The sequence below is a fragment of the Amblyomma mixtum genome, chromosome 2, assembly GCF_055824585.1.
Source record: "Amblyomma mixtum isolate Tamu chromosome 2, ASM5582458v1, whole genome shotgun sequence".
Classification (NCBI taxonomy): domain Eukaryota; kingdom Metazoa; phylum Arthropoda; class Arachnida; order Ixodida; family Ixodidae; genus Amblyomma; species Amblyomma mixtum.
Window position 1 is genome coordinate 42,831,784 of NC_143013.1, and position 19,316 is coordinate 42,851,099.

The 19,316-nt window shown below is 49.5% G+C and overlaps 1 protein-coding gene across 6 annotated transcripts in view; it reads right to left on the bottom strand.

Moving 5' to 3' along the window:
* The window catches only part of LOC149359142 (potassium voltage-gated channel protein Shaw-like), a 228,244-nt gene that overhangs the window by 78,205 nt on the left and 130,723 nt on the right, over positions 1 to 19,316 (bottom strand). For all 6 annotated transcript variants that reach the window (XM_089571387.1, XM_089571391.1, XM_089571385.1 and 3 more), the window contains 2 exons: positions 13,534 to 14,623; positions 10,688 to 10,753 (listed from right to left, as the gene is read on the bottom strand). In XM_089571387.1, coding sequence (XP_089427513.1) covers positions 10,688 to 10,753; positions 13,534 to 14,623 — 1,156 coding nt within the window. The remainder of the gene's footprint in view (positions 1 to 10,687; positions 10,754 to 13,533; positions 14,624 to 19,316) is intronic.

The window sequence follows — 19,316 nt, forward strand, 5'->3', positions numbered from 1 at the left end:
TAAATGCTAGCGGAACCTACTGGCAGATCCACGTTAGATGCTTTCCACCTTTTTCAGGTTCACGTTCTCCACCTTACACTACGCCACTCACTCCGGTAATCCTTTCTCGAAGTGATAGACCTATTTGGCCCCTGCCAGTGATGCGCCCACTGGTCCAGACAAACACAAGTCCTCTTGCCGAAACGTTGTCCGGCAGACTGAGGCTTCCCAGTCCCGTTTTTCGTTTTGTCTTCTGCTAGCAGACGTCAGTTTTTTCTTAATGTTATAATTGGCCATTTTCCTCTAAATTCTTAGACAAAGCGGCTTGGCGGCTGCAGCAGCCATAGGATTCCGGAGAACCCAGGCCGCCTCACGTTCCTCCTCTCCAGCTGCGATGCAAGGAAAACGCGCGCATCCTCGTGCCGGAAGCTTGTTAGTTCCGCCAGACCGCGAACCGAAGCGCGTTGACGGGTGCGCCACGGTTGAAAAGGGACAAAAAAAAAGCTCGTACCGAGACGCCCCCGCTCGCTCCTGTTTCATTTACCGCCGCCACGGGGGCGAACTAATTACCGCTCCCTCCGTCAAAACAGCGCGAGGGCGTGCGATGAGCGCGGCAGCTTTCAGCGTGCGTACGCGTGCCGATCAATGGAAAAAAGTCGATGGAGCGGCCCGAGGATGCGCGCCGCGCGGCGAAATCATAAACGGAGCCGCAGCACTGCCGCCGGAGAGGGAGCTTGCCTTCATCGAGCGAGCGCTGAGCGCGTATGTGTGTGTGCCGAATGCCGAGGCCTCGACACGCCACGGTGATAGCGACGCTTTCTTCTGGCCTTGTATGCCGTGATGATGGTGGCCCCCACGTGCTGGAGAATATTACTCCCGCACGACGATCAGCACTGCATTCCACGAATGAGAACATCTCTTCCCAGCTGATTACACCGGTAAGGCTCCTAGGCCGATTGAGAGAAGAGGTAAAAGAGTAAAGAACAGTTCTCGATTGTGAAGTGATGCCGTGCGCGGCGGTTGCTGGTGAATGCGTTCGTGCCGCGATATTACGTCTCCTGTGTGCCCGAGAACCTCGGAACGAAATTGCTTTCTGTGCGCTCTATACATAGTATTTCTTCTGAGCAGATTTCGTCGGCTGTTCAGTGCAGTGCTTATTTTTTGCTCCGGGATGGCAGCGTAGACGGATATTTTTTTTTTTTTTGCTTTTTGGAGGAAGGGGACCAGCCATAGCTTAAGGGGAAAGTGTCTACACATTTTGCGAAAGAAGTGAGATGATGAATAAACATTATTCGCAGAAGTTGTGGCTGGAACTCTTGCGGGTGAGGTGCTTTGTCCACGACCTTAGTGGCTTCTGCTAACTTCTTGGCGATGGTGAGCAGCGCCTCCTGGTCTTGCAGGGAAGCGCTGGCCAGCCTCGCCTCCTACACCTCCAAGGAGGCATAACACGGCTTGAGATTGTTCGATTCGTGCAGACATGTCCATGCGATATGGGCGAAAGTAGGTGTGTCGCCACACCGAGAACATGCATCTACGTATAGTGTTGGGCGAAGGCGATGGAGGTGGTGGAGATTAGGGTATGTGAGGGTCTGAACTCGCCGGAGGAGGTATGAGTCTTCCGGAGTAAGGTGTTTGCGAGGTGGAGGGTATGGGCTCCTGTTGAGACTCAAGGTTTCTAGGCGTGTGGAGTAGTGGGTGGATATGGGGTAGAGCTCAGGGTGAGGAGGCCTCGCTCGGTGAATAGAATCGGGAGCTACGGTATCAACCTTGATGTTTCCAGCTAGATCCGCTTGACTAGGGTCCCAGATAATGACATGGTCATGTTGGAGAGTATGCTCCAGGATGCAGAGAGCTTGCCATGGGACGTGACCGCTTCTGTAAACACGGCAGGCTGCTTGTGTTTGAGTCCTTTAAGGTATGTGAGCTCTGGGAATGGGAGCCATTCAGTCTAATAATGAGGACGATAGCGATCGCTTCAGTGGCATTGGCGTCTGGTTCCCGGAAGGCAGTGGCCAGGTATGGAGTGTTGGTGCAGTCTACTGCTGAGCAGGCTTATGTTTGTGGGTGGGCATAGGAGGCAGTATCGCCGTAGATAGCTGTGGTGCCCTGTCCATACTGGTTGCGAAGATGTCGAAGCCGGGCGTGTCTTCTGGCCTCTTGAAGTTCTTTGTGAATCTGGTGGGGGATAAGGTCAAGGTGGAGATGGGTGCGGATGTCGGTGGAGGGTGCGCTCATGAGGGAAAGGGTCTGCGAGGCATGGGGATCGCCAAAGTGGCAGAAAATGGCTCTGCCTGGCGAGATGGCAAGCAGACGAATGCGTTGGAAGGTGAGGACAGCGTCACGGATTCTTCAAAGGAGTTGTGAATGCCCAGGACGAACAGGCGGGCCGCGGACGTGCACATTGAAGGGCCGAGAGCAGTCTTGTAGAGGGTTCGAATTAGGACGTCGACTTGACTCAGGACAGTGCTTGTGTGTAAGTGATATGGGAGGCCATATTGTATGCGGCTGATGGCCGAAGGCTATGGCCAAACGAGTGGTGACTTCCCCACGCACGTCCTTGGGGTGAGCTGCTTTGCGGCGAATCATGCGGGCAATAATTAGAATGGATGTGCGAATAGTGGCGATGGTGTTTGTGGCTTTGCCGTCGTGCTGGGTCCAGAGTCCAAGTACTCGCACAAGCGGGTGCACCTCGATGGGTCATTTGGGAATTTGTAGGCAGATAGGTCAGGGTGACTTGAAATACGTCAAACCAGAGAACTTCAAATTACTCCGGGGCACACCGCATGCCACTTTACGTGATAAACGTCTCGATCATTCGAATGGCATTTCGCAAGGCTGCCTCCTCATCTGCCAGGGAGCTGTGTGTGGACCAGAGGGTGATATCGTCGACTTCTATGGTGTAGCCGATGTACTCTTGTGCAGTTAGTGTGCAAGTAGGGCCGTGGACATGACAAGGAATTGTAAGATGTATGCTCGTCAAAGCTCCTGAAAGATCAGACATGCCGCTAGGAATTGGAAGATGCAAGTATTCTCATCAAAACTGGAAAGGTCAGGCATGCCTTTAAGTATTGAAAGGTGTAAGTATGCTCCTCAAAGCTACCGAAAGCTCAGACATGCAGCTAGGAGTGGTAAGATGTTTCTTTACCTTGAAAATCGTAAGAAAAGGCCAAGGCGTCGTGTACAAAATTTCGTGTTCCGTCTGCCCGGCGTCGTACATAGGGGAAACGAAAAACTTCGCGGAAAGAATGAGCCAACACAAAGCGGACGTCCGTCACATGAATCGTCAACGCAGCGCCGTGGCCGAACACTGCGAAGGGTGTGACTACCCAATTGACTTCGACAGCACCATTGTATTGGAAACGGAAGCTAACCCACGCAGGAGGCTTCTACTCGAGTCGTGGCACATTCAGAAAACACGAGAGAATGTTAATAGTTCCCTGGGGACTCTCCCCTCATCCTACGTCCATGGGCTGCGGCCATTGACCCGGAGGTCCTCCACGCAGGGACTTAAAAAGCCAAGCTGCGCTCGCCCGTAGTCACACCGTGAAGAAGGGGCCGAGCCGGTCCCGAAACGTCGTGTTTTTTTTTCTGTATTTTACTTGGTTGACGTCACTTACCTTCTCCTAACAGTATTTACTTTGCGCATCGTTTTTTATATCAGTATCACAAATGCTTTGGGATGTATCTTAAAGCATCGGTGTCTATTTCGTCGCTTGAACAATGAGTAGGTAGTATATTAACTCATATATACTTGAGCAGGGTGTGTTGCTCGACTAGCTGGTTGGTTATGGTTAGCAACAGACATCTGCCTATCTGTGGCTGATCTTTGAGTTGCAGTATAAAGAGGCGGATGGATTACAAAAAAAAAAGTTGAGAGTTCCGTGCAGTTGTGCGTCCCTCTCGTCTATGTCGGTCGTCTGCCGGTGCTACATTCATAATCATATATACTTATCGAAAATTTTGAACGAATCAGAAAACAGCTCCTAAGAACATTCTCAATAATCAGCTATTAACTGACTCATTCGCAAAAAAATGCCGTCATAAGAAAGCAGAACGAAATGAGCACCGCTCTGGTCTGCGTACGAAATTACATGTAACCAACAGTGACACATAATGCATACATACAACGTAGATTCCTCAAGATCCATTCTAATGCAGAATTATTACTGTCGGCCATAAATAACTATGTTCATTCCCTAGACTTAACTACTTGACTTTTGCAAAAATAAGACACAATAACATATTGAACTGCAGTTATGTGCCCCCTTGATTAGCTGGAACTTCGAGTCCTGTGTTGCTAGACATGAAAAAATTCTGGATTTTAATGTGACATACTTGGGCAACTAGCACTAGTTTTTGTTGTCTCTGAAGGCCCCATACGTTTTTACACCCGGATGAATGCGTGTATTCGCATATTTGTTTTGTGGCTTCGTTGTTGCTTTATCGTACATTGGCATCATTTTATAAAAGCTGAGGCATAGGGAACGTGCACAAATAAGTGGTAAACCGATAAGTAATGCAGGCGCTTTTCACTGCATAGCCAATATTTATTTTACAAACGATGACTCCATCGATAAACTGACTGATGTGCAAATCATCGCCTGATGCGTCCGGTGAGTGAGTGAGTGAGTGAGTGAGTGAGTGAGTGAGTGAGTGAGTGAGTGAGTGAGTGAGTGAGTGAGTGAGTGAGTGAGTGAGTGAGAGAGAGAGTGAGAATGATCGAGCGATCGTTCGTGTCAAGCGTGCAGGTCGATTCACTCGTTTGGTAATTAACAGGTTGACCAATCGATCGATCGATTGATTGAGGAAGCAGCTGTTATGACACAGAACAGGTTTTGCAACGGAAGTGTGAATACGGAGCTTCGCCTTCGTCGCTTTTCTCAGACGCACTTATGCTGCACTGGTGTGCATGCATGTAAGTACGTGTGTGTGCGTGTGTGCGTAAACGGTTAGACTGACATTCAAGGCCCTCATTAAGACCAGCCCTCTCTACCCTCGTCATCCGTCTTCATCTTTTCCTTTGCTTAGTCGTTCTCGCTGCTCTGTGTTGCGCAACAAGGCACCGCGGAGCCGGACGGGAATGCTAATTGGAAAGCGTGCCGGTAGGCTGCATCGATCGAGCTCCTCGCGGCCGGAGACAGTGACGCTCGCCGTGCCGTCCGAGGAAAGCCCAAAGGGGAGCCCTAGCGGGCCATGCAGTGCTCACCACCCTCCTTGCTTCGGCGGAGGTGGCGGGGGGTAGCACTGAGTACCGGGGGAAACTTTCCGAGCGCCGAGAAGCGGGAAGACGGCGAACTATATATACGATAACAGAAGCCTTCATAGCCGTGGTTGCTGGAGTAAGTTCATGGTTGGTTGCCAGCTCATTTACTCGGACAAGTTGGCCGAGGAACCGAGCTCGGGCTGAGGCCGGAAACTTAGTAGCTTTATAGTGAGGGGAGACGGAGAACAGTGCCCACAGGCGTTCGTCATGAGAATCTCTGGGAGGTTCGAAGCGGTTAAACACAGCGGAGCCCTCTCGCGAGGTTTACTACAGTCGACGTGCACCTCTGCGCTTCCGCACATACAACCAGCATGTAGCAATTAATAACTCCATGAAACAGGAGAAACAACGGCAAAACAGAATAACATGCCAGCAATCTCTTTCTCACCGCTTTCTCACGGATTCTGCTCATAAACAGCAAGAGCCAACATCGCCCTTTTTTCCACTTTTTTTGTCAGACTTTTTCCATAACGGTGCTTACAAGGCGCTGGAACCGCCTGAACTCTATGGGCTTTGGCGCTACTAGACGCAGCCGATGGTGGGACCCCCCCCCCCCCCCCCCCCTCTTTTCTCGTTATTGGGAATTTTTTTTATTCCTGTGGTACAATGGTGCAAGTGGCACTATAGCAACAATAAATTAACGGGCGCACTTAAGGAATTTACGCGCGAGTAATGATAAAGCATCCCCGTTCTATTCCAGTGCCATTCTAATTATATTGTAATTCTATTCATTTTATAGCTGGTGCAGTTGTAAGTACTAGTAGTGACTATTTGTAGTTAACGTATCGCATTATACCACCTTTGATGACGTCGCAACGTTTCGACCAACCGCGAGTTTTGTAACGCGGCCACTATTTGGGCAACGCCGGTTTGTGTCGATGAGGCATTTAATGCTTCCGCATTTAAAAATACCTTCGCTGGTGCGTTAGCTTATTACTTTGCTTCTCTTAATGAAGAATTGACGAGCCCAAAAGAGCGTCCACTGGCACTTTCATTTCCCTTACTTGCTCTCAAGAACACAATCTTGCTCTCGCATTAACTTAGCCACGAAAAGTTTTTTGAGAATGAAGGGGTGGACGAGCGACGCGAGAGAGACGGTATCAAGAGCGCGCATGCATGTACGGTTTTGCTGTCCCCTTTCTTTTGTCGTTTGTCGCGCCTTTCCCTTTAAGCGCGTGCATCAACTCGCCCAGCAGTCCATTCTTTTGCAGGCACGACATTGAGTGGCTCCGAGAACTCTTTGCAGCCGTTCCCGGTGTTTGTTTCAGTGGCTCCTCATTACTCACAGCAGCTGTTGCGTTAACGATGTGAGAGGGTAATGCTTGTCGGCGTCGTTAAAAAGAAAATCACCATCGCTGGCAGGATTTCTAGCGCAGGTTAAGAGCAGAATGGGTTGAAAAATGCATTTTGAAAACAAAATGACCGTAAACGGCACTATATAAGGACGTGTTAGTTGTTGAGCGCCAGAAGAATGGTCTTACCGCTTCGTCAATATTTCTTTCTCGCTACTCCTGACTCTCTTTTCTCTATATCAGTGCGATAGCGTTAGATATCCTGTCCTCGATAAAAGGCGACGTCTCTCCGTCCGTGTCACGAAAAAGCAAGTGGCGTGCACCCTCCACGCTGGGCGGGCGTCAACCTGCCCACCGGGTTGTGGACAACTTGCTCACCATGAAAAGTAGCAATTAAATTAAATCAAGTAAATTCAATGCAATTGCGACCTGCCCACCGTGGAACTGCACATCAGGTCGAGAGATACAGTCTCCCTAATATCTATCTATGAATCTATGCAAGAGAGAGAGTGCTTCCGGTGAAGGGACCTCTAATCCAATCGCATTGTACTCTTAAGAGTAGGTTACCGTCGTCCAATTTTTTTAGGTCGCTAACGCTGAAAACCAGTAATCTCAGATTTCGTCGATGTTTGTGCAAAGCCTCTGTCGGATGACCACCTACTACGGCGGGCAGTTTGCTCACTATCCGGTGGGCAGGTTGGGATGATGCCGCAGGGTCACGTGACCTGCCTCCTAGGTTGCTCTCTGGGGACCACCTGCCAGAGCCATGACCGTGATTTTTCGCTCGCAACGCCGACAACACCGACGCCGGATTTTCGGCGTAACGGGGCCTTTAATGCTATCGCGTTAATAACATTAAAAATAATAATATAACGGCACCGGGGCTGTTCCTATAATTCCGTATTTTTTAGCAGTCTAGTAATGAGGAAAAAAAGACAAAAAAGAAAGAAACTTGAAAGGCAAGTAAACAGGAGATTTGGAGAGAGGTTGTTTAGCTACCCCCCAAAAAAATCTGTTTTATACGACATTCGAGGCAGCTTTTAGTCATCTCAACCCGCCACGGTGATTCAGTGGCTACGGCGTTCTGCTCTATAGACCACGAGTGTGGGGGTTCGATCTGAGCCGCGGACGCTGCATTTGAAGGAGCCGGAATGCGAGAGCACCCGTATGCTCACATTTCAGTGGGCGCTCAAGAACTCCGAGCGCTCTGTATTAATACGCAACCATGCGTTACCGCGTGCCTCTTAGTTAAACTCATTATCCAAGCAACTTTCAGCTCTCTCTTTCAGATCATGAAAACGCGCTTTTACGAAGCACAGGCAAGAGCTGAGATTCCCGTTGTTATGAATTAACCTTCGTCCTAGCGTAACATGAAAGCGAGCTCACAATGGCGCTGTTCTCAGGAATGTCAGCCTGGTTTGGTTTGGTTTATGGGGTTTAACGTCCCAAAGCGACTAAGGCTATGAGAGACGCCGTAGTGGAGGGCTCCGGAAATTTCGACCACCTGGGGTTCTTTAACGTGCACTGACATCGCACAGTACACGGGCCTCTACAATTTCTCCTCTAAAGAAATTCCAGCCGCCGCGGCCGGGATCGAACCCGCGTCTTTTGGGTCAGCACCGAGCACCATAACCACTGAGCCACCGCGGCGGCGGAATGTCAGCCTGGTAAAAACAGGACGGACTCGAGCGAACAACCCACGCTTGATTGAATGCACTGCGCCGTTTCTCTCACTACATGTCACGAACGCAGTCCTGAGAAATCGCGAACACTTCCCTTCCGTTCCAACGCAGAGCACCCTCTTCGACGTGCGTGTTTGCGTTCGGGCAGGCACTAAAGCAACACTGAAAAAAAAAAAAAAACAAAAAAAAACACGAACATAGCGGTCCCCAACGAATCACCGCGGGTCAAGAAGGCAGGTGAAATCGCGAGCACCTCCCCTCCGTTTGCATGGTAAGCAGCGCGCATTACGCGACGTGCCTCGTCGTGTTTGTGTGTGGCCGCACGCGGACACAGGGGGGCGAGCCACTCGAGCAGGCACTCAAGGCGCCGGACGCGGAGCGGCCATTTTTGCGAGGAAGGAGGAACAAGAAAAAAGAGAGTGGACACTGCGGTGTACGCCCCCTGCATGCGACAGGCGGGAGACGCCGCCGCGGACCCTAGGGCAGCGGGGCCCGGTGAGCTGCAAGCCCACGTCTCTCGTTTCCAGGGCGGGCACGTCCTGGCGGCCAAGGAGCGGCGGCTTGTTTGAACAGCCGGCCGCTCGGTGGACCGTCGTCATTCCCCCGACTGTAAACACGACCGGAAGAAATCCGGCTGGGAGCAGCGGCGCGTGGATCGTAACGCGGACTCGATTGCGCGAGGGAATTCAATTTGTTGAGTAGTGCCGGATGGTTTGGACGAAGGAGCGTACGTATGTGCGTACGTACAAGTCCTCTTGGCGGTGCTCAGCGTTCTTGGCGTTGTTGTTTTTCCTCCGTTGAGCAAATGTGTTCCTGTCGCAGCGAAGGGCAAGGAATTTGCCCACAGAAGTGACGCAAGAATGATTGGAAATGGCTGTTTGATTACACCGGACAATGTTGCACGATTGTCTCGCGCTTGGCAAGGCGACGTTTATGCAGGTGAGCGTTAATAGGAGCGGCTTCCAAGTATAGCTCAGCTTTTCTGGTCGATACTTAACCAGCACAGTTCTTCCTTCGCGCTTCGTTTCGCTTCGAGCTCAGTTAGAGACAAACTTGAAAGCCTTAGCCCCCACTCGTTCCAATGCTAGGCTCAATATTCTATAGCTCTTCGTATTAGCTTGACGATTTCGCTTTTTATTCATCGCGGCATATAACAAGTCCGAGAGTTACGGAAAAAGGAGTCTTTTTTTTTTCGAGAAGTCTGCCATGAGGTATAAGTTGAGAAAGAGGGAGTGGAATGTAGGATATAGAAAGTTAAAAGGAGTTAACTGTCACTGTGGCTTCTACTGCCTAAACTCCCGAGCAAAAGGCAAAAGTAAGAGATCCTCCCCCTCGTGTTCCGAACGTTGCCGCTCGGCTTGGGAACGCCACTTAACCGAGAACATCTGGTGTCCAGACCTGCTCACGGTGCCAGTCTCTCCATCAGGAGTGCTTCGTCAGGTGGCGCCACCAAGCATAGCGGCAAGTTTCGGAACACGAGGCGGGAGAGCGGGGGGTTTCTTACTTTCGATAGCGACAGTACACTGCGTACACCATGAAGAAAACATACAAAGCAATACCTGCTACACAAACAAGTAAAGAAACAAAGCGCGTGCGGTATTTCGACAGTGAATGGAGGGCCGCTGTGCTTCCAGTGATATATTCAGCACCAGTACTCGCGTCTAAGGGGAAAGACATATTTCCGGGGAAACTGATGCAGTAATTCAATTTGTCACGTTCAGCTCATCAGGTTGTGTGCATTATTTTTCGTGGTTTAATCTCTCAGGTCACCTCCAATGCTGTGTTCTAGTACTCATTTTAGCTCCGCACTGTAATGAACGAATGTAAATGAGTTTGAGTTTTATTTTTACTGACACATCAGTGCATTTCAGATCGAATACAGACATATAGGGAGTATATTAGGAGGCAAATGTGGGTTTCCCGAAGCTAACAAAGTGCGCTTATTGCTCGGAATATAAACCATTTTAATTTAGATAGTGGCGCAGCAGACGAATACACTATTGGCACCTGATACCGGCTGCTGTCTCCATTATGGCACGGCACATGCGCATTAGCGTTCCGCTTACACAACCGCAATTCCGCCCCAGCCGCAATATAATTTCATCAGGTAACTCAGCACGTGGCGTAGGGTGGTGAGTTGCATGATGAAATTATATGTGAGCCCAGAAAAAGAAGTGTGTTCGATGCGTAATGGACAACACAAATATTAACAAGTATTGATCACCTCATTCTTCAGGACACGCAGGCGAAATTTCCAAATCTAAATATTTATTGTGGAGAATCTGGTCGCCTGCGTAGCCTCGTTATCGTGAATAAATAATTGAACCAGAATGGAGGTAGCGATAAGAACGCGCTTAACCAGGTAGCACATGCAAACGGGACTAACTATATCGTCTACTACGTTTCGTCAGAAGACATAAAACTGCGAGAGAACCGTCAACTGGATAAAGAAGCGTCAATCGATTGCTTACCCGGACCTCTGGTGCGTATTGTTTGGTTCCTCCTGGGAAGGTCGGCCATCACTTGCTGCTGCCGTCCTGCGTCAGAAACATTGACGACACAAACATGTCCACCGTAGTCGACTCGCAAAATGATGAAAGATGAGTTAAATCACCAAGAAAAAATAAGAAGAAAAGCAGAATAGTGAATCACTAGAACGTGCTAGCCGAGCACACAATTCGGCTGGAAGCTCTATTCTATCATTCACTTCTAAAAAATGAAGGGAATAGCTTATTATAAATATAATTTCCCTCTGCAGGCCACAGAACTCTCAAATACGATGGATTCGTGCATTACCGCAGGCTGAATTTGAGAATCAATTGCTTAGTTTTTTTTTTTACTTCCTCTTTTACGTGTACTGATTACTGCAAACTGACTGTGCTCCTGCAATGTCTTGGTGTGCAGCACAGCAGTATATATCAATATAAAATAAATAAACAAAAATACTAACTAAATTGTTTCTTTTCGAATATTGACGGCTCACAGTAATACGCCAACATGTAAAGAAATAAATTAGTTTCACTTTGTAAAAAAAAAAACAAAAAAACTTCAAGGCGAAAGACACAGAGAACGTCAAAATTACTTCTTCACGTTTTGCTGACTGCCACAGTGACACGTTATTTACCACAAAAGTTTTTCTCCGGAGGGTGAGGGGAATAGAGACAGGTTTATTTACGAAGCAAGGCAGAGGAGGTCGGCCTGAGCTCTAATACTGCAGTCGACTGAAGGTGACGATCAGACGTGGCACTAAAGCCGGGACGTGTTAGCCCCGAACCTTTCGCGCTTGATAGCTAAATGGGGGCAGTTTACAAGGCGGACGAGAACATTCCCGGCTCCCCTGTTTTGTGAACCAACGACAGGGCTTTGTGAGCTTAATTAAAATCGCTCAGACCGGGGTGCTTAAGACTCGTGCTTCGGACCGCAAAATTGGATTCCTTCCGGACGTAGCTACGACGGCGACTCGTGGCGGGCTCAGAGGATGCTCGAGTCTTCGTCGCTCTGTTGAAGCGACGAAAATCACGCTGTCGCTGTAGGAAGAGCGCTCACTCGCGTAGCGAAACAATGGTCGCCGAGGCTTAGTCCCGATGAATGTCACTGGGCTTAAAGGGGTACAGACACAAAGTCTTTGGGTGTCTGTTTTTTTTTTTGTGCCTTGAATTGTGACTACCGGCAATCATGAAAAAAAAAAGCTTAAAACGGCAGGGCGCAGCGTTTGTATTTCAGTACAGCGGTCTTGGTCAGCGCCAGAGCTGAAGTGCAGTTTGACGTCACAGTTTATCGGCCAACCTAAACTACTACAATTCTGACAAGGTGCGCTGGGTTCAGAGACCACCACTGGATTCAAAGACGCCTCAGTAACTTGGGCAAGTGCCCCCTGACGTCACTCGATGCGGGTAGAAATGCCGAAGGGCTCCTCGAACAGCATTAAAGATCATATTTAATTATGTTCTACCCAAAGCCTGTGTCTGACACTTGCTAGACGGAATCTCCTTACGCCCATGAAACAATCATATCGTTTGTTTGCCTTCGCAGTTTTGCGTCTGTACCTCTCTCTCTGTGCCACTGGTCTGCTTTGTGCACGTGCGAAGTCGTGTTTACAGACGAAGGAGATAATGTTTTCACTGCGATCTACTCCTGTAGTGGACGTCACCACAACAGCGCGGTCTCAGCATAGCGCTGGCTGCAGAAAGTTTCTCCGGTCACTGCTGCTATGAGCTCCAACCGTCCTGTCTAATGCAAACTGCGTTGTCGGTTCAGAGAACGAGTTAAGCTCTGGTCTTGACAACACTCCGTTTTTTTTTTTTTTTTTGACAGCCACAGTGAACAGGTATTGATTTAGGTACTGTAATTTGAAGCCGGTTGTTATAAACAGCTCCGGCCTAAATTAAAGCAAGCGTCATTTATGAGTACATAGCGACAACTGTGGAACAGTTACCTGTCATTCTTAGCGTCTAAGGCGCAAGATGGTTTTGTACATTTTGAGCGCTGTCGGAACAGTATGGAGGAAACATTTATTTCGTTGCTGTAACGTAAACTGTACGAGTTGTTGAGGCCGTAGCTTCCCTGGCAAGCAGTCGCTTCCTCAATGGTCTCTAGACAATTTTTTAAAACTGCACACGTACCTATAATATGCAGCTTGAAAGCTAGTACGTGTCTGCGCCGACACTCTATCGTTGTGCTCGCTGCCGTCCTGGCTCCTTGTTTTGCAGGTCTGCGTCATTTTCAACAGAGTTTAAAGTATGGCGCCGTGAGACCTTAATTATGGGTAACTTGAATAATTCAGCACTGAAAAATAAACATTTCAACAGAGTAGCCTGGCTGTGTTAACATCCTCACCCTGTCCCGCACTCATCACAACGCCGCATTCCTTCTTTTCTCTCCACCATGTATATAAAGACGCAAACCCTCAGCCCCTCTCCGATCCCGACCACGGAGGTCGAATTTCGATCTAGGCGGAATTCTAGAAGCCCGTGTACCGTGCGGTATCAGCGCACGTAAAAGAACCCCAGGTGGACGCAATTTCTGTAGCCCTTCACTACGGCGCCCTTCATAGCCTGAGTAGCTTTCGGACGTTAAACCCTGTAAACTAGACCAAACCAAACCATCAGCCCCTCTCAACCCTGAAGAAGGAGTCAAGACGGCTTCAATATGTCGGGATTTTTAGATTAAAAAGTTTTTAGTTGGTCGCAGTTTACGATAATTGCGCTTACGAGCTGCACAGGGTCGTGATCGAGCCAGCGAGTGCTTCCTTCTAACGCACGCGAGCGCGGTGGGTCGTTTGGAAAGCGCGCGCAATCCCCCACACACCGGCGCTTACCCGCCTTACAAGCGTCTTTGGGGTTCTTGAGGTCGGGTGGCCTGCGGTGAGGTCCCCGGGGCACTTCGATGGGCACCACACGTCTTCGTTTCTTGGGCAGCTTGGCTCGCGCTTGCGTGTGTGAGTAGAACATTGCAAAGTTGGACACGATCACGGGCACGGGGAGCGCGATGGTCAGCACACCGGCCAGCGCGCACAGCGCGCCCACGAACATGCCGGCGTAAGTCTTGGGCACCATGTCACCGTAGCCTACTGTGGTCATTGTGACCAGAGCCCACCAGAGGCCCAGCGGGATGCTGTTGAAGTCGTTCTCGGGGTTTGACTGTATCCGCTCGGCGTAGTAGACGAGGCTAGCAAAGATGACGATGCCCAATACGAGGAAGAATACGAGGAGGATGAGCTCGCCGGCACTGGCCTTGAATGTCTGTATGAGGATCTTCAGGCCCGCCGAGTGGCGAGTGAGCTTGAAAAGCCGCATAATGCGGATGATTGAGAAGAACTCTAAGATATCTGCGTTCTCCAGGTGCGAGGCGAGCTTCTGGAGAGTGAGGTCGATGTAGAAAGACAGCGTGGCCGTGAAGTCTATGATGTTGACCGCGCCACGCACAAAGTCCAGCTTGCTGGGGCTGGCTACGAAGCGAATGATGATCTCGAAGGTGAACCAGGCGTTGCAGACGCACTCGATGTAGAAGAAGGCGTCGTGAGGGTTCGTCTGGATCTTGTCCAAGGTCCAGGCGACGGCGCTCTCCGAGGTCTGCACGGTGATGTTCTTGATGGCCGGAACGCGCATGTTTGGGTGGGTCTTGAGGCAGAAGGACAGGATGGAGACGCAGATGAAGAACACCGACATGACGCCGATGATCTTGGCGGCTGTGGAAGAGTACGGTTCGTCGAAGAGCGACCAGATCTTGGGCTTGACACGCTGCCAGCACGACAGCGTGCCAGCGAGGTACTCTTCCTCCATGCCGAACTTGCGTGCGATCTCCTCCTCGCTCGGCTTGTCCGTGTCCAGGTCCAGTCGGTCCAGCACGGCCAGCGTCTCCTGGGTGTCCCTATGCTGCGTGTAGGTCATCCAGCAGCAGGGCTCCACCTGCAAAGTGCGAAACACTGCTTTGAGAGGCGCGAACAGAGAAGCTGGATTGAACGACCTAAAGTCACGTGATCCGGACTGGACTCAATGGTACAGCATTATTTGTTGTTAGAACTCGAGATAGAGCTGAACGGAAGATTATGTAAGAAAGGCATTCGCAGGGTACCGCTTACGCAGGCTTCTTGAGAAGCACCTACCACTGCCACTCCTCTGCGAGTAAATTTGTTAAACGTCACGTGTTACAAAATGAAGCCCTGGTTAAGCGCAGGCGCGCATCCACCCCCCCCCCCCCCCCCCCCCCCCCCGTCTCCCTACTCGAAATCTAACTCACCCCCTCCCTGATAAGGTATTACCTCGAGCCCCTTCCGAAAGAGAATCTTGGCTACGTGCCTGGTTAAGCGGAAGAGTCCGCGGTAACGCACTCAAATCAAGGTGCAGTGATGGCAGTCAGAATCCTATGCTAGTAATCTCAAAAGGAAAACACATTTGTGAAAAATTCCCCGGAACGTTTGCCCTTGAAGCAGTGCGAATTTCAGCGTAGCTCTTCTCGCTGCACGTTTTACAGCGCGTTTAGCACCTGCGTCTGCCTTACTCATCGCAGTAGAAGAAATGGTCGGATGTACTGCGCCGCGATTTTGCGTCGCGCTTACGTAGTCACTACTCTCCGGCCACGGGAGCCACGGGAACTCCTGTGACGACATCGCTCCGATGCTGCTGCGAAAGCCTGTGACGATGACTTAATGCCTGCGCTCTAAAAGGAGATGGCTGGGGATGGACACCAAATCGTAGGCCGACGGCCGGTAGCGGAAGTACCACTGTTATTGACATCAAGTTCATGATCAATCCAGAACTGTTCGTAACGCCGTAGTGACAACTATCGCAATGACAGCTGACGTATTGGCAGCAGTCGTATTTGTAGCTTATGGAACGTAATGACAGCAAAGTATATCACCCCACGGGTCCAAACCAGAGAGAAAGGTCTAGGCGCTTTCTTCTGTATTGGAAATGCCAGCAAAATGTTTTTAGCTCAGCGGCCACTTGAAATCGTCTCCTGTTCAGGCTGGACATGTGTAGCATGACTGCGGTGCCGAGCACTTTAGGCTTGTGGCACCTTTAGACAGAGCCGCTGAGGTGGCTCAGTGGTTATGGTACTCGGCTGCTGAACCGAAAGACGCTGGTTCGATCCCGGCCGCGACGGTCGCATTTCGTTGGAAGCGAAATGTTAGAGGCTCGTGTACTGTGCGATGTCAGTGCGCATTAAAGGACCCCTTGTGATCGAAATTACCCGGATCCCTCCACTACGGCGTCCCTCATAGCCTGAATCACTTTGGGACGTTAAATCCGATAGAATCAAACCAACCAAACCTTTAGACAGAGAAATTTAAGGCGAAACATCAAACATGCGGTATTCTCTGTCTTATATTTGTGCTTCAAAACCTGGCTGTGGACAGGTACAAGTCTTTTTTTTTTTTTGTTCTCCGTCGAGTCTTTGTTTTATTGAGTGAACTGTATTTCCAGTGCGACATTGGAGATCCTATGTTAGTGTTCGAGACGCCCATTTGCAAAAATTGTAGCTCCTTCCCTAACTGAAGCGATTTACGTAGAAGCATGACTCGCTCGGTCATATGCAAATTCAGCTACAAAATCGGCGTAAAGTGGAAAGGAGCACAGCGGCGTTGATGAAAAATCGCACGGCTTTTCTCAACAACAACCCTGGCAGAGCAACCGAGCCAGACCGCGTCAAGCCGTACAAAAGATCTCCATCAATAATTCCCCCAACTCCCTCGATTGGGAGCCTCCTTTTCGCTGAAAAGAAAAAAAAAAAAAGGAAACTTTTCGTCGAGCACGAGCGCCGAACCGACGAAAAACTCGTAGCCCTCCACTTTCTTCCGCAGGCCAGACAGCGCCTTATCCCACTTATAATGCAGGCGTCGATTCCGAGCACACAACACGCTTGAAATGGACTTCTCGTGCGAAGAATATCGCAAGACCACTCATATCTTCCTCTTCGTGGCCCTCCCCCAACCAACCCGCCGCCCCGCTTACGCTCGATGCCGCCACCCGGAAAGTCTTTTCAGCGGCGTGAGGGTAAATTGCTTCGATAGGACGCACCATTATGAGGAGGGCAGCCGACCGAAAGCGCCTTTCGAGAACAAGATCCTTGCTCCGTACAACCCTGTATACGCCAGGTTGCCCCTCGATCCGAATGCGGACGGCGTTGCGGCCGGCGCCTCGTTTTCTCAATGGCTTTCTTCTCTCTTTTGACGGGGAGAGCGGGTATTGAGAGAGACCACCTTGTAAAAAGGAGAGGATGGAGAAAGAAAGGGCATGCATAAACTTCGTGGCACTAAACTACATATGATCCAAGGTTTTTCCTTTTTTTTTTTTTTCAGCGCATTTCCTCTTAGGGCTGCCTTCACATACGGTGGGCTGCCATTGCCTCTCTGTGGAGGCCGATGGTCAGCGCGCCATTACGCTACCCTGGCCGCTCTGTTTGTCTTCTTCGGTTCAGCGTGCCCTCCCCCCTTCCCTTTGCGTACCTTTCGGGTTTCCGCCTGTTCCATTATTTAGTTGCGCACCGCCTGTTGAAATGCGAGGGGTCGTTCTGGAGGAACTGATATCTCTTGCGAGCGTTACATAATTCATGTCCGTCGGAGGCGCACCCCCCTTTGGTGAACTGAGTGTGCTACTCTCGCGCTGTCCCTGCGCCCAGTGGGTTGGGCAGGAAGGAGTTGCGGGAGTTTGCGTCTGAGTAGCGGGGACGTTCATGCGGCTTGCGCAACGCATTTGGGCGTTACACCAAGACTGAAAGTAACTGCACGCTGCGAGTGTTACTTGCGTTGACCGTTTCCCAGCACTATTACATATTTCATTCTTCCCATCTTGCGCAGCTAGAGACGGTGCAAGTCGGGCTCCCTCTCATTCTCCAATGTTACCAGTTAATTCTGACCGTACTAACGCACCTAAATTACCAAACTTCCGCACGTATGTGAAGCACGGTGTGTGCGCGCTTTTTGAGATGTCACGTTCCTTATCTTCAGAAAAACATCACATCGGATCTTTAGCATGTGCTGTCGTACCATGACAACATGCAGATATAATGTCGTTCTTTGCCTTGTTCAGAAAATTTGACTGAGCCAAATCGCCCGACCGTGAATCAGCTCACTGACACGATGATTGACAGCATTCAAGTTGTCAGTCACTTCTATCAGTCGCTACTGTCAGTCGCGTCTTCTCTTTTACCTTTTTGGGGAAGGTAAAAAAAGGACCATTTAAAAACACAAGGACTTCTCGATCTACCATATAATCATCTGCATATTGTTTCGCGATAGGTTTATTGCTAATTAGTTTGACCGATTCGGCGCAATGACAGCCCAAAGAATTCGTACAGGGCTGCAGTTCAGATTCATGCCCCTTTATTACGCGATACCAACTACGTATACCCCGTGAATGCACCTCACCTAATGCTTGAGCTGAACTTCGCACACCGGCTCAGTTTACGAAAACAAAAATTCGCTGTGGCTTAGCTTGGTTAAGCCCGGTAATTGCGAAAGCAATATCCGTACCTACGCCATGGTTCAGCTGGTAGTGTAGCTGGTGGTGGTGCTTGGGGTTAGACTTGTGGTAATGCATCGGTTCTATAAACCAATTCAATTCAATCCAATGTAATGTAATGTAATGTAATATAATATAATATAATATAATATAATATAATATAATATAATATAATATAATATAATATAATATAATATAATATAATATAATATAATATAATATAATATAATATAATCCAATGTAATCTAATCCAATCTAATCTAATCCAATCCAATCTAAGGCCGCCGGTGGTGGCACCGCCACTACTCGCAGACGGCGCGAGATGGTCGCCCAGGTCTTCGGCGTGACGTCACACAGAGGTCATGCGAAAGGTCATTTCATGCGCACCGCCGTCGCACCGCAAAGGCTTGGAAGTGCAAGTAGTAAAGCTCTCGCTTTAAAAACCTCGGCTCTCGGAGGCCGCCGTAAGCTGGTTCTTATAGTCAGTGTTCTTTTCAGCGCACACAAAGGCGACATAGTAAAGGACGAGGAAGACAGGACAGGGCGTTACTTGAAACTGTTTTATTCAAAAAAAAGCATATGACTTATGCACACGAAAAGGAGAACGGATGACCAAGTACACTGGCACGTGCAAGGGGAAAAAGAATTCGAAAAAGCACAAAGGAAGGGCACAGGTGACAGCTCTTATCTAATACATGCAGAAAAGCAAAATCTTTGCTATATAATGTCACAGATGGCTACTGACACATGCACTCCCGCACTTCCTAATATGGTAGGCCTCAACTAGTTTCCGCGCAAGCGTGTCAGTGCTCCTGAACAGGATGCTATAGCCTTGGAGCCTTGCATCGCACGTTTGCTTTCCTGCTTTTTGTCTTACTTTATTCTCTTTTCCACATTCATTAATGCGTACCGGTAGGGGTGCACCGGTGCTGTTCCGCAGGAACCAATGGTGTTCCCGTAGGCGCTCACGGCCCGATTTCCCAGTGTGCACCTTCTCAAATTTTAACAGAATTTTATAAACTACCCCATTTTCACACTTCACAAATTGGTCCACATGTTTAATGGTGCAGTCTGAGTTGCTGCCACTATCGTGTGAGGCCAGACGACACAGTGAAGAGAGTTTCCTTGGGGCCGAAAA